Source organism: Triticum aestivum, chromosome 1A (genome assembly GCF_018294505.1).
Source record: "Triticum aestivum cultivar Chinese Spring chromosome 1A, IWGSC CS RefSeq v2.1, whole genome shotgun sequence".
Classification (NCBI taxonomy): Eukaryota; Viridiplantae; Streptophyta; class Magnoliopsida; order Poales; family Poaceae; genus Triticum; species Triticum aestivum.
In genome coordinates, this window is record NC_057794.1 from 52,060,958 (window position 1) to 52,084,046 (window position 23,089).

At 47.7% G+C, this 23,089-nt stretch overlaps 1 protein-coding gene and 1 pseudogene across 2 annotated transcripts; both read right to left on the reverse strand.

Annotated features, from left to right (window-relative positions):
* Positions 1 to 1,941: 1,941 nt before the first annotated feature.
* LOC123090486 (protein RGF1 INDUCIBLE TRANSCRIPTION FACTOR 1) lies at positions 1,942 to 3,795 on the reverse strand. Its single transcript, XM_044511820.1, has 2 exons — positions 3,624 to 3,795; positions 1,942 to 3,090 (listed from the first exon to the last, which is right to left on the reverse strand). The coding sequence occupies exons 1-2, from the start codon at positions 3,681 to 3,683 to the stop codon at positions 2,407 to 2,409; spliced, it is 744 nt and encodes a 247-aa protein (XP_044367755.1). The 5' UTR covers positions 3,684 to 3,795; the 3' UTR covers positions 1,942 to 2,406.
* A 6,649-nt stretch (positions 3,796 to 10,444) lies between these two features.
* On the reverse strand, positions 10,445 to 18,348 carry LOC123189381 (uncharacterized; annotated as a pseudogene). Its single transcript, XR_006495722.1, has 5 exons — positions 17,875 to 18,348; positions 17,457 to 17,784; positions 16,550 to 17,341; positions 14,883 to 16,049; positions 10,445 to 13,947 (listed from the first exon to the last, which is right to left on the reverse strand). The product of XR_006495722.1 is annotated as an uncharacterized protein (transcript).
* Between the last annotated feature and the right edge of the window lie 4,741 nt (positions 18,349 to 23,089).

Here is a 23,089-nt window from a genome sequence, read left to right on the forward strand (position 1 = left end):
TCCAAGAAGGTTTCGAACTTACACCCTTTAGCAATCCGGTTCTTGTCGTCTCCCAAATCACGGTGAGAGCTTGGCCTAACCCCAAGAGATATAGATTTGCCACCATCCACAACGGCTTCATCCGCGAGACTAACATCCTTGAACAATGGTGTCTTGTGATCCCGACCGAATACCTTCTCGAAAGCTTCGGCCTCCTTCACCGTGAACCCCTCCTCATCAACTTGTTCATCGGGACCTTCGTCATCCGAATCCGATGCATATGCACGGGAAAAAGGGATGGAATGGTCCATTGTCTCTTGCAAATGATATTTGTCAAGATCACCCACATTGTTGTCATGGAGATCAACTTCATTGTCATCGTCTGCATACTCATCATTGTCCTCTTGCAAAGCTTCATCTTGGTTGTTTGTAAACGGGCTCAATGTTGGCCTCACTTCTTGGGTCAAAAGAGGTTCAACAATTTCATCTCGCTTCAAGGGTGGGGGGCTACTAGCAACCAAAGGGGAGGGTTTCCGGTTCAAGTCCAAATGCAAATTTGAATCAACCTTCTTCGTTGCAAATAACTCAAGAGCCTTGTCAAGTGAATCGGCCACCGTTTCCTTGTATGCAACCCAACGTTGCTCCGAGTTGATACGCATTGTCTTCCAACGGATGTGCATTCCAAAACCTACATTATGCCTTCCCTCCAACTCAACGATATCACTAGGGTCCATCCAATTCAAATCTTTCCTCACTTGTTGCAAGAGCTCCGCATAGCTAGGACTACTATCAAACAACATATCTAGCTCATCCGGATCCGGTTCAATATTGCCTTTCAAGAAGGCGTCTTTGTCCCCATGATGAACAAACACACATGTTCTTCCCATCCCTATAAGCATTCAAACAACACATCGTAACAATGCTTCCATGAGTACTAATTTAAGGATTAACACGGAATACAAACCCTAATATATATATATATATATATATATATCAAACAACAACCATAACCCTAACCCTAACCATAACCCTAACCCTAACCATAACCCTAACAATAACCCTAACCATAACCCTAGCACCAACATAAGAACACCCATAAGAATAACCCTAACATACTAACAAAGCCTAATCATAGGAAATTGGCAAACAAAGATCTCACATCTCCATGCAAATCTCTAGATCCAAACAAAACTAGGGTTTCCCAAACTAGCATTACTTGGATCAAAACAAGGGATCGGAGAAGATTACCTTGAGGGAGGGTATGACTTCGAAATCCACGGACAAATTCTTCAAATTTGCAAGTTTTGGGAGAGGATTTGAGAGGGGGAGAGAGTGGGAGAGGGGGCAAAGCTCGGGTTGGGGTGTGTGGGGTGGGGGGAGTGGGGGAGGGGGGGCCCAGCCGCTGGATAAATCATAGTGCAGCGCCCGAACGCTAGGCGCTGCACATTACATGTGCGGCGCCTAGCTAGGAGGCGCTGCACTGCTGGGTGCGGGCCCAAGGACTGCCACGGTGGACTGGCGTGCAACGCCCCCGACCTGGGCGCTGCACCGTAGGGTGTGGCGCCTGCGTGGCGGGCGCTACACAAAAGGGTCAGTGCTGTGAAATAGTTTCACGGGCAGTTCATTTTGTGAATTGATTTCATCACAGGTCAAAATAGTCAAAATTGCCGCAAGTAACAATGTATCTCCACGTGTGTGCTCTTTTGTTGAAAATTACACGAAGATGATCTCAGTCAACACGCGGTGTTCCCAATGTGTGCAAGCAGCGTAAAAATCTTAGGTCCTGCTGCTGAAGCAGAGCATTGCAGATTAGATGCCCATGTGTTTTTGCACTCAGAAACCAAATATACCACCTATGCAAATTCATATCAAAGTATCTCGGTTTCATTTAACTCAACCCATGATTGAAGGAAGAACTAGATCAAAGCATGATCAGTACAAGTAATAATCAGAGCAAAAGGATTCAAATTTCATATTAGCAACATAATTGGCAAAAATGGCGACATCAATGTCAACCAACAGCATCTGGACATTTGCACGATGAAACACAATCAGGAAGCATATAGCTGAATTCAATTAGCAAGCATGCTCCCATCCCCAATCCCCCCATCTTGCCGCCGGCAACCATATTTACAGACAGATCAGCTGCAGCTAGCAGCAATCAAGACTCAAAAGCCACCACAAAACTATTCCATTGTTACCTGGCTGGTCATACTATTAGACTACTTTCTCATGACATCCAAAAAAATTCTCAGGACATTACCAAAAAGTTAAGAACAATTACCAGAAGTTGAAGATCGGAAGTTGCAGAGCAGGATCATCTGCATAACTTAGCTGCAGAAGATTTTCAGTCCTAAAGATGGCAAAGGCTACTCAGTAATCCCTTCTCCCTGTCAAAACTTCACTGCAATGCAACCCTGGCTGGAGTCAGACGGCGAGGTTGCCGAACGGCGCCCGGTGCGGGACGCCCTTGCGCCGGTGTGCAGGCTGCGGCGGCGGCGGTGGCGTCGAGGTCCGGTCGGCGGCATTGCGCGGCGGGGAGGAAGGGGGGGAGGAGGCGTTGCCGTCGTGGCGGCAGCCGGGGAACTTGCAGCTGAGCGAGCAGAAGCGGAAGGCCTCGAGCAGGCCGCGGCCGCAGCCGCACTGGTTGACGAAGCTCGAGGCGCTGCGGGCGTGCCTGAGCTGCGGGCCGCGCTCCCTGAGGAAGACGACGCGCGCGCCGTTGATGACGTAGGTCTGCACGCCGTCCACGTCCAGGAGGCCCCGGACGTCCGCCACGAGGAGCACGCTGCTGTAGGTGGAGCGGCGGACCCGGATGACGCGGTGGCCGCGGTGGCCCTGGTCGGCGCACAGCGAGCAGAGCGCGCCGGCGACGTCGGCGCAGTCGAGGCAGAACATGGCGCGCACGCCGCCGCGGCGCGAGTCGGGGTGCGTCTTGCACGGCGTGTAGAAGCGCGCCGACATCATGGGGCGCAGCCACCGGGGCCACCGCTCGCCGCTCGCGGACGCCGCCTGCTCCTGCTCCTCCACCTCCGCAGACTCCTCGTCCTCCTGCTCCTCCACCTCCGCAGACTTCTCGTCCTCCTCCTCCGGCTCAGGGCCGTCATCATCCTGCAGGCGACAACAGCAAGATCGGTCAGAGAGATCGCCCTCCTTGAAAATGGGAATCACCAGGGAATGGCCATGCACGCAACGTGTTCGTCCGTGGGAATCCGCCGAAGGAGGAGCAATTACGAACAGATTAACCACCCGGGCAGGATTTCATTCCGTTCATTTCGAACCAACGCAACCAAATGCGGCACTACCCACGCATGAAAAACCGCAAGAACGAAAATCGAACCCCTGGAAGGGGTGGGTGAGGGCAAGAGAGGGTTTTTGAAGGAGAGGGGGAAAACGCCCGTCTTTCCGAGATGGCGAGATCGATCTTCCGTCCATCGCCATTGCATTGCCCCCAGGATCCACCTACCGCTTTCGACACGAGCAATCGGCCCAATGCAGCAGTAACGCGCGGAAAAGGGAGGAGGAGGGTGGCAGATCAAGAAACGGTTTCGTTCTTTCCCGGAGGTGGGGCACGGGGAATCAAGAACGCGGAGCACAGGAGGGAGAGGAGCGGGCAAGAAATGGGGGATGGCGTAGAGTTTTACCAAGCTGCGGCGGTCCTTGGGGAGGAGCTCCTTGCAGGGGGAGTCGTGGTCGATCGCCATGGCGGCTGGGCGTGACACGCGCCGCGCGGCGAGGGCGGAGGAAAAGGTGGGGCGCCGCGGGGGGATCCAAGAGCCCGGCGGGTTGGTGGGTTGGGTGCGGGTGGACTCCGGAAGGAGAGGCGGATCGGCTGGCTCTGACTCGTGGAGGAAATGGTGGGCCGGGCTTGTATTGATGGGCTCGCACGAGAATGCGAGAATGGGAGGAGTCTCTCTTTCAAAGCATCATCGAAGCTTTTCTCAAACAAAGAAAAAACATCATCGGAGTTAGGATAATGCTGAAACAATGATTGGGTCGTCGTCCAAAAAGGGTTGGACGACGACCCCAAATCTAGTTATGCGCGTGTGGCCAGGAGTAGAGGTGGGCAACAACATGGTCACCGTTGCATAAAGGGGGGAAGCAAGAGCAACTCTAGCAGAGTCGTGTACGACCCCAATCGACATAATAACTCTCAATATTAAGAGCGACTCTAGTAGAGTCGTGTATGACCCTGATCGACATAATAATTGTTAATATAATGACTTTGTGCTAAAATGACACTCTAGCAGTCTCACCATATGGGTGTCGATCGGCATAGTTTATGAAGCTTGCTAAATAAACGACCTCGTAGCCTCCATATTTGAGGGTTGGGGAGGCCAACTTGGAGCTCGCTTCATATACCAACCGCGGCGTGGGAGAAAGTTCCAGCTTCTAATTCCTCGCGCCACAGTCGGGTTTGAAGCACGACACCGCTCACGCATCTCCATGTCCCAATTAATAACTGGTGAGTGGAGCAATGTGACCCGGGAGCCGTCGAGCCATGCCGTCAACCTCCTCCCCCCCCCCACCCCCTCCCAATTCCCAAGGCAGTCATTTGGATGGGCTCGCGGCTTCATCCCCGACTATAAAGCATGTCAGCCAAGTGTCCCCATCATAGAAGCTCTACCACCTCCCACCTCCTCCTCTCTCGGCAGCAATGTTGTCGTGCTGGAACACAACCTACTGGCTGAGCAAGGTGGCGAAGCAAAAGCAGCGTCAGGGAGCCGGGCCTCTTTGTCCAGGTGAAGGAGGAGGACGCTGTCCCCATCAATCCAGCCGCCCTCTCATCCGGGTGAATGACATCGTCTCTATAGTGGCATAGCTGAAGTTGGAGGAAAATCCTAAGGACCCGATCGACGTTGTGCTCGAGATCACCACCCTCTCATCTGGGTGAATGATGTCGTCTCTGTCGTGATATAGCCGAAGCCGTAGGCAAATCCTGAGGACTCAATCGATGTTGTCCTCGAGATCACCGCCCTCCAAGCTCGCAACGAGTCGCAAATCTTCTGTGAGTATGACTCCACACTCACCGACGAGGAGGATGAGCGGCAGCTCGCAACTGCCGCTCGTGAGTCTGATCCCTACGCCTAGATGGTGGCAACGCCGACGTGACAGACGTTGACGAAGGCGACGACTAGACGGCATCAACCATCTAGTAGCGTAGATAGCATAGGTAGCAATGTCGCTCGAATAGCGCTCTGTATCAGCAGTACATCACAGGTGACCGAAGTATCGAGGTACAATCAAAACTCGGCTTTGGAAACCTTGCATCGAATCGGTTGTCTTGGCAAGTAGTCTTGCTTCAGCAATTGGTTGCCTTGGCAAGTAGGCACGCCAAGTGAGGAGGCCATGGGGTGGCGTCGTGTCCATTCCAGCAGGGAGCAGGGCATACCATGCAGTAGCGGGGACATGAGAGGAGACGTCGTGTGCGAAGAGGAAGGGAAGGGATTTATTGTAGCGACCTGACCCGAATGGATCAAGTCTCTGTGCTTAAGTGTCATCCTTGGATCGGTATGCTGACACACACAGTACTCGAGGATTTATAGCAGAGGTAAATCACATGTAAAAGTAACGTAAATACTATTACCTCAATCCAAAATAGCGGAAGCAACAAGGTTGTGGATTCCCATCAACACCAACGGCAAAGTTGTGTAGAATCGTAACCCTAACGTATCACTTAGTCGTCGTAAGAAACCTGCAACATGAGACATTGCAGCCCGAAACGGGTCAGTACATTGAATGTACTGGCAAATTCACACCATAAAGAAAATGATGAACAATGGCTATCACTATATGCATATATGGCTGGTGGAAAAGCTCTATGGTTATAATGTTTTTGCGAAAAGCCAATTTTCCCCTACTGCAAAGGAATAAATTTATTTAACTATCATGGTGGTTGTTAATCATTGAGAATGGTTGACAGCATTCTCAATCTCAATTAAGTAACATCATTAAACCCAACAATATTCATTTAAAGTAACATGATGAGATCAACAGGATAATCCAAGAACTAGATACTCAAGATGTCCATAATCGGGGACACGGCTAATCATGATTAGTTTATACACTCTGCAGAGGTTTGCGCACTTTTCCCCACAAGACTCGATCGCCTTCGTTGGATTTCTCGCACTACATGGTGTTTGAGAAACGGATGACCGAGACATAGTCTTTCAGAAGCGCTAGCACCTTACGATCGGGTAGACCGTACCACCTACATCCCCTACATCTGCTAGTCTACCACTGTAAGAGTTTGCACAACTTAATCAACTATGCCAGAGCCCATAATGGCTTGTGGCTGCACACGGAAGTTTCTAGTATGAATAATCTCATGATCCCTTTGGGCCTGGGTGGCGGTCCAAAATAAAAACAGGCAAGTCCTGGAATACCCAGGTGCCTCAATCCACCCAGATGTGTGTTAGGTTGCCACCTTAGATAAACCCTTAATTAACAATCTCACATCTGTCATGGATATCACTCATCCAATCCACGTCTACTAGCATAGCATGGCATAATAAGTAAACGTAGAAGTAACTCCCAAAGGTTTGATAATAAACAGGTAATAGGTACTACCTCATCTACTTCCCATCCCATAATTTAATTAGATCCTAATCATGCAATGTGTGAGGATTGATCTAATGCAATAAAACTGGGTTGTAGAAAAGGGTATGATCAAAGTGTTACTTGCCTGCAATGTTGATGAAGATGATTCGCACTCAAAACTCTTGATCGTAAGCAAGCGATAGTAACCACACATAAGCAATCACTCAAAGATCAGAAAGAACGAAGAAGACAATTCGGAAAACATCAAAACCAAGCAAATAGCTCTTGCAACATAAAACTATTTCTAACAGTACCAAAATTATGTGAATTTGGCCTTATTAGAAGGTTTAGGTCAAGAGCTTCGATTTGCAAAAAGAATCAACTCAAACGGAGCTACGAAACTCAAGTTACGATCAAACGAAGTTTGAATTCAGATCTGATCTAATTCAAATTTTAAACTTTTCAAAAACATGTTTGAGTTGGATTAATGGATAGAGGGGTTCATAACGAAGACGTGAGCGTTGGTTTCGTTGGATTTGAACTAACGAGCAAAAAGTTATAGTCGTTTGAAATAGAGGGACTAATCTGTAAATAAAATACTATGGATAGGTCCCTGGCCGAAATTAAAACAGAAAAATAAAAAGACTAAGTAGCGAACGTTCGCTACGAAAACCTAACGAACGAAAACGTTCGCTGAAACTACCTAAACAGAAAACGTTCATTGAATCGATCAAAAAAACTAAACCATTTTTTTAAACAAAACCGTGAAAACCAGCGGACCGGGGCAATGATTTTTTTTTTAAAAAAACCGGCGCAGATCGGGTTAGGGTTTACCCGAACTCCGGTGAGGACGGGCAGACGGCGGCGGCGGCTCCGGCGAACTCGGGGACGGTGGCCCCGAGGTCGGCGGCGAGGGGCGGAGATGGCGGCAAGGGGCGGAGGTGGTGGTGGTGGCGGAGCATCGGCTTCGACGGCGGAGTTTGTCGGCGGCAGCGGCGGCTTCGCGATGCGGGCGGCGGCGCGAGAGGAGAGAGAGGGGCGGCGGGGCCGGCGCATTTATAGGAGGCGGGGCCTCGGGTGCGTGGAGGAGGGGGCAGGAGGAGCCCGGCCTCGGCACGGACGCCAAGGTCGGCGGCGGCATCGTGGCGGCTTGGGACTGCGTCCCGAGCTCGGGGACGAGCGGTGGGCCGGCTCGGCCGTGGCCTGGCTGGGATCTGGGCCGGCCCAGTTCGTGGGAAGTTATTTATTTTAAAAAAAACATTTTCGAGAAAACAAAAAGAATAGAATATACCACCAAAATAAAAAAATATACTATAGGCATATAATATATCAAAATTTTCAGAAAAAGATTTTCTACACGGTGAACATTTTTCTAGCATTAAATAAAATACACACAAAATCAGATAATTCAAAGAGTGCTACTGGTCTATTAAAATCCAACAAAAATCATTTTAAAAATACCAAAATGATTTCAAATAATTTTTTCTCCAATTTTCTAATGTAGGGAATCATGTTACGCTATTTTCCATGTATTTTTTTATTTTGGAGAAAAATAATTTGAATAAAACTCAAATAAATCCAAATTGAAAATAAATTCAAAAGAACTTTGAATTTAATTCTTTGAAACTCCCAACTCATATTTCATATAATTTGAAGAAGTCATTTTATCTTCTCTCGTGAAAATCATTGAGTTGCATAAAGTTTCAGAATTGAAAATATTTTCAAATGAAATTCAAATATTTTCAACACCCCTTGTCATTTAAATAAATGGAAGAAGTCATGTCATCTTCTCTCCAGGGTTTTGTGGTGAAAAGAATTTGAATTCATGGAGATCATAAAATGCAAAAATGAAAGTTTGGGAAAGTCCTTTTATTCCCTCTCATTTAACTTTCAAAAGTTTCAAATTCACTCACTTTCAGTCAATCAATCAAACAATCCATCCAATCTATCTATTTATTATAACATTCCAAAATTTAGAATTTTGGGATGTTACATTTATTCTTTCCTAAAACCGTTCACAACCGCTTAAAAATGAGGTAGGCAGGCTGCCACACCTATGTAAATTCTTTGATGTAACTAGAACAATGCTCGTGCGTTGCAACGGGATATAAATATTCTAGTATGTTAGCTTGTGATTTACCTGTTAATAATAATGCGATTTTGTAAATAAATGTTCATCAAATTTTAACCATGATTACGTTATATTTTGATTAGAAGTTTAGTAAGTAAATTAAAGTGAAATTGACTCAGAAGGTAAGTAATTAAGATAATTGATTATCATATACATGAAAGGTTGGAGGAATGGATGGTGAGAAGAAAGATGAAATGAGAACCTTATATTTTTTAAGCATTTTTTTTGAGTGGTGCGTTCTTTTTAAGTAGTAGAGATTTACCTACTGGTTGACAAGGCCTTTGGTTGGAAGAAAGTTTAGGCCCAGGCCCACACCGTGAAACTCGGGCGTGGGGGTGGGGGGCTGAATACTTTATTAGAAAGAAAAGAATGTAAGATTACGTAGGTCTAGCATTATTGCAGCAAATAGGGTTTGGCTAGATGCGGTTAGCTCCTCGAGACAAAAAATCTAGAGGAGCCAATTTTAGGGCTTGTTCGGTTAAGAGTTTTGTAGAGGATTGGAGTGAATTGGGGAGGATTAAATCCCCAATAAGCTAAAATCCATCTCAATCCCGTCCAAACCTCCCCAATCCTCTACAGGAGAGATTTAACCAAACATAGCCTTAAGGAATCAGCTAGAAACGTGGTAGTAATAATATCTCGCCTTGCAAATGTACTGGTTTCTTGGGGGTGAAGCTAGCAAGCACATGATGCGCCTGCCATTCCTGGCAAGCCATATGACCCTACACTACACGCTGCGTCCTTGTGTTGACAGACTGCCGGACTGGCGAGAAACCTGAGACGCTGTTCATCTCATCTCCGGTGTCAAACAGGGAGGCGGGACCGGTTTAACAAGCAGCGGCACAGACGGGAGCATCACAGTGACCCAGTAAGTAACTGCTCTTGCTGCAAGCACCTTGCCCATCATTCACGCTGCTATTCTCTTGGCCTCCCCTACGTTGCCTCCTCCGTAGGTTCATCATCCAGACTATCCGAGATGAGATGAGCTTATAGTTCACAAGGTTCTCTTCCTCTGGCATAATCACCATCAGTTCTTCACAATCTCATCTACCATGGATACTTCTTCGTCGAAGCACCATACCGGAATCCAGGCACGGACACCGCAGACCGTGGAAAATAAACGGGATAGATCAGTAAGGCAGCACAAGATACTTGGCATGGATCAGAAACAGGAAAGCACGCCGCTGTCAACTTCACCCCAGCGCTCACATGGCTCATACCAGCAGCCGCAAAACCATCAGAACTGATGGTAATGTCCAGCGACAAACTACGAGAAGAAAGAATTGCGCAAACCGTTTTAACCCGCACGCCATGCAGCGTGCGCCCCTCAGTTCCGATGCTGCTCGTGTTCCAACATGACAGCAAAGTGAGCACATTGCATTTCCCTGCAGGCAGGAGCTGGTTAAAGTGATAAAAGAATAAAAACGGTACAGTTACACAACAATCATGATCATCAGAAACAGAAATACTTCCTTCGTTCCTAAATACTTGTGTTTCGAGGCGTTTCACCAAGTGACTATATACGAAGCAAAATGAGTAAATCTACACTCTAAAATATATCTACATACATCCATATATACTCCCTCCATCCAAAAATAGTTGTCATCAAAATGGATAAAAAAGAATGTATCTAGAACTAAGATACATCTAGATACATCCTCTTTTATTCATTTTGATGACAAGTATTTCCGGACGAAGGGAGTAGTAGTTATTTGAAATGTCTAGAAAGACAAATATTTAGGAAACGGAGGGAGTACAATACAAAAGAAAGAGAAGCACAGCAAAAGGCACCAATTAACCAAAACTCCAGCAGGAGAGGGATCTGCTGAGTTGAGCATCATCAACATTACCATATTACAATCATCTGTCTGTGAGGTTTCTGCATAGCATAATAAAAACAGGATACATAAATAAATAACAAAGCCCTACCGACAAACCGCCTTTGTCGCCTCTAGCAAACCTACAGCCACTGCTGGCAACATCCAAAAAACAACTAAAATTAAGTATGACGACGGAGCTGCAGAAAAGAGTTAATCCCACGACAAAAGAAAGCCCTACGACGATATGGACAGGAAAGCCATTCGCTTTCCCTGCTGTTGTTTCAGTTCCTTCCATCCCAAGTTACAAAAACTAAATATGGTACAGGGAGAGAGCAAAAGAAAAGCATGCACTATTTGCCCGCCTAATGCTACTACTGGTGCCTGCTGCTGCTACCTGTTTCCTATGTCTTTCCAGGGGTGGTCGGCGTCCTTGCCCAGGAACTTCGAGCTCGAGCCGTACTGCGCCTTGAGGGCCGCCACCGGGTCCGACACGGGGCTCACGAGGATCCCAGCACCCCCGAGCCGCGCGGCTTTCCCGGGCTGCTGCTGCAGGAACCCTGAGATGAGCTCTATTCCGTTCCTCTTCTGCAGATCGGCATAGCTTTCCAGCCGCTTCGGATCTGATGGAAGCTGCTGCCGCAAAGGCTGTTGGTACTCTCCAAATACGCCCAGTGTGCCATTTTTAGCCGAGTAAAATGGCACGCTGGCCATTGATGATCTCTGGCATTTTGCCACCCTGAACAAAGATGACTCGGGCTGTGCTGTGCTCCCATCCAGGTGAGTGTAGCTCCTCACCACTCGCTCGTCCTGCCCAAAGTGGGCAGTATTTGTGGGCCTAGATGAATAAACCATGCGATCCATTCCGCTGCCCAACAATCCTGCTGCTGTCGTTGGCGGGGGAGGCTTGCTTCTCGTTACATTCGATGATGAGCCAGAACTTTGCAAGGATGATTGATGGCTCAGAATTTTCCCAAATAACTTGACATCACCAGGGCGCTTCACCTGATCACAACTCTCAGTGCTTGCCTTGTGGGAACAGGGCTTCAACTGGCCTTCCCGTAATTCTTTGCTGCTCCCATTCATCAGAAACCCAGCAGATGTGCTTGAGAGACCTGAGCTGCCCGACCTGCCATTCTGGTATTTCGTTATTGTGAACTGATCCGGATGAGAAATTCCCACACTGCCACTTACAGTGCTATCAGAAAAAGCAGGTATATCAACTGCCAGATGATGATTCCGTCTGTGCTGTAAGTATCCATCAATATTGCGGAACAGAACATCATGCTGGCTCCGAGATTGTTCATTAAATACTGGGAACTTGTTCATGTCCTTGGGCCCTGGAGTATTGCTGACTCTGTTGGCATGATCACCAAAATTTGGTGAAGTTATGGAGGCTATGCCCTCAAAACGAATTGAGGTAGGATCAGGAAGGTCAGAACTAAACTGAACAGGCATCAAATCCTTTGGAGTAAGAGGGGTAACCTGTGATTTTGGCTTTGCTGGGAGCAGATCTGTTGGCACGCTTTGCTGATAACTCGAAGTAAATGCAGGCCTAATACAGGAAACACCGGCCATGTCCGAGAAATGGGTGACATTTTCCTTGCTGCCACTTTCTCCAGGTAAGCAAACAGAGGGAGTCGAATTTCCAGCTTTCACGTGTGCACTCTCAGGTGCATGTTCTGAAGGTCCTTCGATACTGGATACCTTACTACAGTGTTCCCCAGGTAAAGCAAACAGAGAGGGTCAAATTTCCAGCCTTCATGTGTGCACTCAAGGGTGCTTGTTGAGAAGGTCCTTCCACACTAGATTCCTTGGTGCAAATCCCTTCATACACCTTGCTCGACTGGATGACTCCAGGTAAGAAAACCGGGGTGGTTAAATTTCCAGCGCTGATGGGTGCACCACTCTCGGGAGCATGTTCCCTGCTGGATACCTGAGTGCAAATCATTTCAGACACCTTGCTCGGCTCAATAACTTCAACATTGTGCAGACTGGAGCTGATTTCCAGGTGTGCTCCCACAGGCAGCTCAGTTGAAGAGGCCATGGCTCCGTTGCCATGCGCACTCACTTGGTTACTGTGCTCTCTGTTCTCCATACTCCCTGTGCTCTCAGAAGAATTGATATCGATAGGAGCACATGAAGGTGTCGATTCATGAGTGGCTTCACTTGACTGTCTATGATCAACAGGAATGTTACAATTATTAGTATCCTCTGCCTTGATCTCACCTTCCTCAAATGTTAGGTCCACAATATCTGGCCCATCTGATCTATCAGTTTCTGACTGTTTAAAGGCGATACCAGATAGAAGATGCCCCTGAAGGGTTTTATCAGCAGAAGGACAAACTTCCATCTCCATTTCCACAGGAGACTGTGTGCTACAAATAGGAGAATCCATTTCAGCAGCACATGCCTCGTCAGTATCACTCCTACCTCCACTGGCATCACCTGTCGGCAAACCAGCATCGGTAGTCTGCTGATAGATCAAATCCAAACCAAGTGAAATGCGAGCCTTGCTGAAAAATACCTTGCACTGCTCATATGACTTGCTCTTCACATACGAAGAAATTCGAGCAAAATCCTTCCCATGGTTATTCAGAGCCTCGATGAACAGTGACTTCTCATTGTCGTACCAATCAACTGAGTCAACTTCGCATTCCTGGTCTGAGAGATCGTCTTCCTCATCAAAGCTCTTGTCTGCCTCTGGAGTTGCTATAAGATACTCCATTCTTGTGGCACCTATCTTTTGGCCATGATCAGCAGAACTGGTAATGCATGAGCCCATTCCTTCAGGGGAGAGAGTTCCACATATACCTGCCAAGACATCAGCAGCTACAGATTCCCTCTCGTGCAGAGATACATTAGCAATGCCATCCTTATCCAAAGATCCTTTGGCCACAGCCGAAACATCAGACCTACAAGAAGTCCGAATGATAGACTTTGCAGTATCTTTCTCTACTCTGTTTGCATAATCAAGACCATGGGCAGCCACGACTGATGCAGCATTTCCAAGCATATCAAGAGATGCAGCATTCTCAGGATTCCATTTCTTTCCAGATTTTGTTCCTAGGTAATTGCCAGTGGGTTGTTGCTGCCGAAGATCCAGAAGTTTCTTCACTTCTCGGAAACTGTCAGATTTATGGTGCTTGTAGTAGAACTCAACACAATCAGCTGTTGTCTTGTGCTGTAGAAAATTGGAGATTTTAGAGAAATTCTTGCCAAATGAAGCAAGCATCTGCATAAAAACTTCCTTCTCTTCATGCGTCCATGGATTTATCACTGACCGCTCCTTCTCAACTGAAACAGGATCCTCAATCAAACCATTCTTGCTGACAAAGCTAGCACTTTCTTTCTCTTTTTCATCTATAATTAATGCTGGCATTTTCAAGTAATTTCTGCAACGCTTAAACTGAAATTCTGTAAACATCTTGTTTGCAACATCTGATATTTCTGTGGTAGGAAACGTACTCAGATTACCAGCTGTAAACGAAAAGAACACCAAGTCAAATAGGGCACAAATACAAATGGTATGAAATTGCATGCATACCATAGACACTCATAAGTAAATAACACAACAGTGGTGAGTAAATGCATAAGAGCGGCAAAGGCAGATAGAAGTAAGACAAGATAGTTGCAAACAAAAGTATATTCAAAGGCACACCAAAGACATGCAAAGGCAGTGCAAAGAGAAAAGAAAGCAGAACATTGGAAAACTTGTACAACATATCCCTTTATGTCTATCATCATGCCATAAAGTATCAATCTGAATTCACTAAGTCATCCTTTATACAGACATTAAGGCAATACAAACATTAAGGCAATAAGGCCTACTGCAGTAACTTCGTAGGAGGTAGCCAAAAGTATAATATGTTCTAAAACCAACTTATCCATGTGTAGATATCAAGGGGGGAAAAGGCTAAAGTATATGATCTAAATCCAACTCATCCATGTGTAGATTTCAAGAAATTATTCCATACATAGTAGATTTGCAATTTTGTATATCTGATAAAGACAAAATGGCGGGTACTAGTGACATTTTGATGACAGCTGGTGTCATCGGTTTCTAGGAATGACTCTTTTCCAAGAATTCCCATACGTCCAAGGGACTAAATCTGTGACATATTATCAAATATCATCGTCCACAACTTTTTATGCACGAATTGCTTTTCTTTGAAGTGCCACAGAAAAATGTGTGGCAGCTTCAACAAACAGGAAGGCAGGGTATATATTAGCATAATACCAAAACATTCAGAGGATGTTCCCTTATAACTTAAATATCATAGCACATTTATTTGATTGACGGCTAAACGCCACACAGAACTTTTGAAAGGTAAAAAAGCACCGTTGAAACTATATTTTCTACAAGTAAATAATGTGATAATATATACTTTGAGTAAGTAGAGGGAAATACTGACCAGGCATGCCCAATCGAGAGCGATTAGACGAGCGTTGCCTCTGAGATCCACTCTGTGATGCACGGTTGCTCTGATCAGTGCGTTTATTAGACTTTGGGCGCTGCTTTCTTACAGAGAGGAGCCGCACATCCTCTTTCCACAGGTGTCGCAGCACCTTGAACTTGAAGGTAAGTGCTTGCTCTTTGAATCTTAGTCTATTTTTATGTATGCCAAGCTTCTTTCTGACACTCAGGTCATTCTTCATTTCACTGGATAAACCAAGACATGGTTGACCATAAGGCAAAGGTTTGAAAACCAGTTCATTAAATTCTTTTGCTATATCATTGTTCACAGCAATAATTGAAGGGATTAAGTTATGGCTGTCGATATGCTGTGAGCACTGCCTGGTTGACAAGGCATTGCTGCCATCAGCTTTCATGGAACTAACATTATCATGGGACAAACCAGGCTCCGGCGTCAGACAGTGGGCATCAATTTCAGACCCAGTTCCTTCAGAAGGCTTCAATGGGGCCACATCTGCAGCTACAGCAACCTGAGCTTCAGCAACAACTCCAGGACATGCAACACTCTCCCCCGATGAGACTGCTGTTACACTGCGAACAGGAGCTGTTACAACATCCATCAAGTCTACACCGTTAGCATCAGCTTCCTGCCCCACAGAAAGCTTGCAAGGAGTGAGCACCCCTTGTTCTTTAGGGGAAGATGATGTTCCACAGATCTCAGGCATGGCTAGAACTTTTGATGTCTCAGGCTTGGCTAGAACTTTTGATGTCGCAGGCTTGGCTAGAGTTTTTGATGTCCCACTAGAAGGTGAAGGATTTTGTGCATCTTCAAGAGCCTTGTTTTCCGATTCAGTACTCACTGATTTAAGTTCACATTCCAATAAATCAATCTCAAGCTCGGTCTTCTCAAGCTCCCTGGCTATGTTTTCTTTCAGTAGCAATAACTTACTACTATTTGTCAGTCTTCTCGAATCCCCAGAACAAGAATCTTCATGTTGAAGTAGTTCAGCAAGGACATTGGCAAGGGAGCCAATGCGATCACCATCAAGTTGACCTAACTTAATGGGGATTTCATCGTTGTAAGCCTGGACCTCCGCCCCGGGGATATCTTTATTGGAAACTGTGACTGTATTTGTCGTCAGTTCACAGGATTTATCTTCAGGCACTGCAGTTAAACGTGAAGGTAACAGTCAGTTTTCAAGACATTTGATGTGCATGGTCTCTCCCGGCTCAGTTCCATTATAAAAATGAACAAAGTGTCTTAGCGTAGCATGACAAAATGAAGATGCTGAGGACCAGCAACTAATGTACTGCCGCAACAATATAAATCTAACAGGAAGGTGTCTATTAGTGGATTGAACAGACATACTGTGGATATGGTGAATGCAAAACCAAGGGTAAAAGATGTATAGTGGAGGACCATTTGTTTTGTGTGTGTGTGTGTGTGGGGGGGGGGGGGGGGATCGAGCAAGATGAATGAAGTACAAATGCTATCTCATTTATGAAGTTCAAGCAGAGCATTGTTTTCAAATAAACTATACTTTTTTCATTCATTCCTAATAGAACTGATTCAGCAACAGCATGTTGACCTAGATTAAAACAGGAATTATTCACATGGAAAACAACTGGGATAAACCAAGGAAAAGGTCAAAACGGGTTGCATACCAGGAGAACTAGATGGAGGTGCAGATGGTGCTGCCGGTGCAGCCACTGGAGATGCGCAAAGTGCAGGTGCAGGTGGTGGTGCAGCCGGTGCTGCCACTGGAGATGCACAAAGTGCAGGTGCAGGTGCGCCATCAACTTCCTTCTGTTCAACGCCGCCTGGGCTCCCTTCAGCAACAGGTTCAGCAGATTCTGAAGAACCAGGCACCTTCTGCTTCTCATATTTGGCCAAGCCTTGCCCCCATCCAAGCCGGGGCTTCTTCCTGGGTGTCTCCTCCTCAGCCGACTGTGAATCTGCCACAGCCGCAGACTGCGATGGGGCGTTCTTCTCTGAAGCCGCCCCTGCAGTAGCGCTCTGACGAGCTGACAAAGGTCCAGCACCAGCTGCGTCTGCAGCGTCAGATCTGCTCTCCCTCCGGCGCAGCGGCCGCCAAGGAGTCGCACGGGGTTGGTGGTCTCTATCCTCCCTGTCAGCCCTATCACTGGGAGGGTCGTAACAGATCGGCACAGCAACTGACCTCAGAGGAGACCTCCTCAAGGGTGGGGGAGGCGGGGGCTCCTGGTGGCCTCTTGGGAAGTCGCCTCCATAGCTCCTAAACGGAGACCTCCGGTAGGATCCCCGCAAGTCACGGCCGTCCCTCCGGCCGCCGCCGCCACCATAGCGGCTGAAACCCTTATAGCCGGCGGGAGGGTCCTCCTCCAGCCAGTAGCGGTCGGAGCGCGAGGGCGTGTAGCCCAGCGGCTCGTCGGGGTAGGAGCGGTCATAGGCGCCGGCGCCCTGCCTGTAATAGCCCTCTGAAACAGCAGAAAGGGTGGGGGGGAATCAGCGGGGCAGGAGGAGAAGCGTTGCAGCACGGCAGCGGAGGTGGCGGCCGCATCAGATCTGAGGGCCTGGGAGGCGGAAACCTACCTGAGGAGGCCGAAGACGCGGTCCTGCGGGGCGAGGGCCGGGCGTGGTCGCGCAGGGGCGGCGGCGGCGGCGGCGGGTGGTACGGGGAATCCCTCCAGCGCGGCGTGGCGGGGGGCGCCGGCAGGAGGGGGTCCCCGGCGGCCACGTCGTGCCTGCGGCCGTCCCTGTAGAGGAACTCCCTCCGATCCGGCGGAGGCGGAGGCATCCACGGCGTCGTTGCGGTCGTCGTCCCAGCGGCGCGTATCCCCAGCTCCGGCGGGCGCCGCAAATCACATACGCGCGGCCGAACCAAGTCCACAGCGTCGCCGGCCTCCTATCCAGGAGCAACCTACAGGGGAGCGGGCACACAGGTCAGGAAAAAAGAAACCCCTGGCCGGAGACGGCCGGCGGCAGGCGGATTCAGAGGCGTGCGACTTACAATCCCGGCGGAGGCGGCGGCCAGCGGGCACAGGAGGTCACAGGGCGTCGGTCCCCGGAGGAGGAGCGCCACGCGGAGGCTCCAGGAACGGGGCGGGGAAGGCCGTCGAGGGCCGCCCACCGGTGTGGAGGCGGCGGAGGGAGATGCGAACCGTAGCGGAGGCCCGGCGCCCAGGGTCCCACGAGCAGGGAGGCGTGGGCGGGCGAGCGGGCGGGGCAGGGTGTGATCTGCGGGGGCGGGCCGGAGGAGGCGCGGCGGTGGCGGAGGCGGGCGGGGGAGGGAGAGGGAGAGAGGGGAGGAGGTGGGGGGAAGAAAGAGAGACGAGAGAAAGAGAGAGAGGCGGAAGGGAAGGGAAGGGAACGGAGGCTGTGGCAACGTGAGCCGATAAAGCGGACGCAGCCGGGACTTAACCCCATTTGATTCGCACCCCCCTCGCGTCCGCGTGCCCCACCCCGCCCCGCCCTACCCCGGAGACTGAGAGGGGGTGGAAAGAAAAAACAAATCTTTTTTGCCCCAGACCAAGAAAATCTTTTTTATCGGCTTGCTCCACTAATTTATTGCACGGGGGAGGGGGAGAAAAAAAAGGCGAAAAGGAAAGGATAAACGAGAGAGAGAGAGAGAGAGCGGGAGGCAGTCTGCGACGCAAGCAACTGGCCGGGGTTACCTCGCCGGCCCCTGCCCTGCCGCGGGATTTACGGGCGCTGCCACCGGCCCCGCGTGGGCCCGCGCTGGCAGCGGCCCTGACCGCCCCGGACGGGCTCCCACCGCACCGCTGGCGCAGCAGTCCGGATCGGGGACGACGCCATCGGCATCGGCATCGGCATCTCTCCCGACCGACGACGACGGTGAAGGCCATCGCCGGCGACGAGCGAGCGATCCGGGTCCCCCGCCGGCGAGGCCGCGGCCGATCTCCGCATGCATTAAGGAGCGAGCGAGCCGGAGTAGATCGATCGGAGCTGAGGGGGGGGGGAGGGCGAGCCGGAGCAGATCGATCGGAGCTGAGGGGAGTAGCAGGCGGTCGATGGATGGATGGATGGAGTCTGGTCTGGTTAGGCAGCGGCGGTGGTGAAGCTCGGCGGGGGAGAGGCCATGTTTACCGAGAAATTTCCACCGCCGTGACAGGGGAGGAGCGGGATCAGGGTGAATCTGGGCGCTCCGTCGGGCGACGGACGGCCAGGATGAGGCCCCTGGCAGGGGGAGAAAGGAACAAGCCCGGGGCCGGTTGGGGTGGCGTAGCAAAGCGATCGATGGGATATTTGGTAACGGAGGCGGTCCGGGGGTAGGTTCTGACGACGGATCGGGCTTTGCGGCGGAGATTGGGAGGGAAAAAAAAATTGGTTGGTGGCCGCTCATGGACGTGGCTTCCGTGGGCCCCGCCGCTCTGATGGCTTGTTTACTCGCTCGCTCGGCGCCCTGAACGTTCTACTGCTCGTTCCAAATAGTAATATTCGCATTTTCCTGAAAATTATTCTCGCGGGGTTGTTTGAGAGTACTGGCTTGCCTAAGGGAATTTTGTCACACTTTTCATGTCTATGACATATGGGTATCATATATTAACTAAGAAGAGGGAAAGAGCCCCTTCGTCAATGGTTTATGAGGTATGGTTACAAAGTGAATCGCACCTCACTCCATGCTCTAAAAACTATAGGACTACTCGCCCTGCGCCCATTGTATTGCTGCCTACGAAGCGAGCATCCAATGGTCCCTCTCCTCGCAGCAGTCCCGCTTATATCGCCATACTTTGCACTCACTCGTAATCCGACGGGGTACCTCTCGCAGGCATGGCGATCCCCCGTCAAACACAAATGGCGCTTCGATGCTTCCATGGCTCCCACATGGCCAGTAGACATACGATGCGCACCATCTTCGTGCGGCGTCCCTGTTGTCCGTGCCTAGCACACCTTTTTGAGAGTGATTCCCCCACACGCGGATCGCCTCCTGGCCCATAGATCCCGTGCAAATACGCAATGCAGGTGTAGATGGTCAATTGTCTCCTCATGTCATCGGTTCTTGGTCGCAGGACAAGCAAAGAACCGTCATCTTAATGGGGCTCGCGATTTCCATGTGAATTCGGCAGTTGGTCATAGTCCATTATTGTGATAGATATTTGTGATTTTTGCAATACAAAGCAAGAAATACGAGTCGAGACGAGTTGGCGGGGTGCTGACTCGAGTAATTGTGGTGGACAGTATGGCGGTAAAGGCGACAACGCGTCGTTGCCACATGCCCATCGACAATGGTGGTGGCTAGGGGAGATGCGGCTAGATGGGTGCTGGACAAGTGAGCTCATTCTGGAGTTAGGGTTCCATGAGCATGGCCTTATCCTCTTGGCCCAAACACCGGACAGTGTGCCCCTCTTACAAAAGGAAGTTGCTCAGCGCAAAAATCTCGATTGGTTAGGTTAGTCATTGGCTAATTGAGTAGTCGATCGGCTACCTCTATGAGTCGAGTCGAGACACCTAGTCGACAATCATGTTACGATTGGATGACTGTAACATAACTACTATTGACTAGCTGCTCGACACATAATCCATGCTGCAAGGTCTCAGTAATTATTCTAGTGTGATGGAAACTTGAATGTGCATAATATGAAAGTAGTATGATTACCTATACTTGTTCAACTATTTGAGTTATAAAAAGATAGGGTTTTGTGCGTCTTCTTGTGCCAAAAGTTAGTGTGAAGGTTGAGCGTATCTGTATGTTTTCTAGGTTTGTCTTGATCACTTGGAGACTCCAATTATAACTCACCCATTTATCACTTAGCATGTGTAAGTTGTTTCTACTTTGTCTTTCATGAAAACATGGCTCCTGGTTGAATTATTTGTGGAAGTCTATGTTGGACATTTTTTTTGCAACATAGGCAATTTATTTATGTCATATGAAGATTACAGGTTGCAACATACTTTCCCGCTTCAAAACCTAAAGCCTATATATTTAGTCTGAAGATAAACTTTATAACATATGATCAAGTTTGAAGAAAATATGTCAACGTTTGCAATATCAAATCAGTACTGGTAAATCTGTCCATCGTCAAATGTTTTTATATTGTATTTTTTTGTCATTGGTGAGGTTGGCTTCACTCATAAATCGGTTAAAGTGTATGCATACCTTTGTCTTGCGTTAATCCACCTGAACTTGATGGCAGCATCAATCTTTGCTCCAAGTTGGAAGCCTTCTTCAGGTCACAATCGAACACCTTCAGTTTTGTCCATTCATCTAACAATATGGAAAGCCTTTTCATTTAAGCCCTTCTCCGTTTGGCCATTATCACAAAATGTATGCGTGCTTCAAGCCTATATTTTATCAAGGTGAATATCTTGAATTTCCTCTTCGCAACCTCGGTGACATTTTTCCAGATAATGTGGTTCTCACATGGGTGATTGAAATCATCCTTTCTACGCAAGTCAATGGGTGGTACCTGACCTTCAACAACATTTTGTACATATGTTGAGTTAGTTCAGAGAGCATAACTAAAATTTGTTTACACCTATAGATTGCTTGGTCTCATGTGACACATTAGTGCTTACCAATCTTGAATGATCAACCATTGTCCTCTTAAGCCCTACCTGGATCTCCTAAGAGCCAATTAATTTTTCTTCTTGAAACACCTGACAAATCCTTGATTGTCAATATATAAACTCATAAACTCAAACTTCACATTCCTTGAAGATATTTAGTCATTCACTTGTTTTCTATTGCTTAAGTTCTTGTTTTTTTTTCACATCTCGGCTCATGATCTCTCCAATCATGACCATCTTTCAGTCATACATTGTATTTTGTTCAAGTTATTTTTAATATTCCCTATAATTTCACCTTCATCATATTTCATTCATCCAGTTAACTCAATCTTGGTATTTTGCATTTCACTCCATGTGTTTATTCTTGATCATAATAAACTTATCTCTCCACTTTAGTGACATTGATACATACATAGACCTAATAATGTTCATCTCTTAAATCCATATGATATTCTTCATGGATTACCTATATAAACATAACTTTGTATATGACTCAACAAAATACTAGTCAACAAAAATTGCTATTCATTATGTAAACTACTAGTAATGTCGAGATGCGCTATTAAATCCCCTAATTAGGTTTCAATGGTTGACAAAACACAAGCATATCTCCCCAAGAGCACGCCAAAAGAACATTCAAAGTTCACCTTGGTCGTTGTGCTCCATGTATTCCTTCACTTATGGGAGCTTCCACTCGGGAGGTTTGTAGACCACAAGGTCTAAAGCATAACCCACCCCCTCCATCGACCTCTTGACATAGCAACCATGCTGGGGAGCCTCGACTAAGTGGTAGGTGGGGCGTTTGTCACTAGATTTTGAGTGTGTTTTGGAAGATCAATTAGGTCGATATGCCACTTGCCTGAACTCCCATGTGTGACCCATGTCAGACCGACTAGGAAAGTTTTTTGGATGGGTGAATCATTAATGGAGAGGGAGCAATCTGTCATTAAGGTAGCAGAGGGAGCGCTCTTTCATGTGACATTGCAAAGCTTGGAGATGTGAAATGTAGGAGATAAGAAACGAGCAAACAATTAGAATTGGTGCAATAAGACACATCTAGATAGTTTACACCATCGTATAATTTGGATGTGAGATGGTAAGTACATTAATGTTTGGAAAAGATGTATAGTAAATCAAGTTGTCACACACCCGATGAAAGTTGCTTTCGAAAATGAGGTAAATAAGTCATTTCCCAAAAATAACAAGTGTGACCAAACAGTAACACCATATCAGAACTAACAAATAAATGAAAAGGTGATCAATATGTAGAAAGTGTGGTACAAGGACATGCAACACATGAGTTTTTTTACCACGATGAGAAAAGGTAAAAATAACTGAATTGCTAGCTTCTAGAGTACTTCACATGTGTCCAAGAACAGACTGTCACTCATGCATGGTTACAAGGAAAAGGTCTTAGCAACTTTCTTTTGTGAGTAAGGATGATACGTCAGATTTGTCGCATACAATGGGAGATATATCACACAGTGAACATGTTCGCCAATGTCTTAGATCAATAAAATACATTTTAATGGCATGACTTGATAACTCTACTACGCCTACTTCGTCAAAGAAGTTTTGGTCATGTGGGTACACAATATGGAAATGATTCTCACTTTTTAGTTTAAAAGCCAGTTATGATGATTTTCAGATCCCCTAAACTTCCCATGCATAAAAGAAACAAAAACAAATATTCACAT

Excerpts from the sequence above, each read along its gene's own strand:
- LOC123090486 (XM_044511820.1), bottom strand. The coding sequence starts at position 3,683 with ATGGCGATCGACCACGACTCCCCCTGCAAGGAGCTCCTCCCCAAGGAC. Across the intron at positions 3,091-3,623 it reads CCAAGGACCGCCGCAGCTTG|GATGATGACGGCCCTGAGCC; the intron begins GTAAAACTCTAC and ends TGTCGCCTGCAG.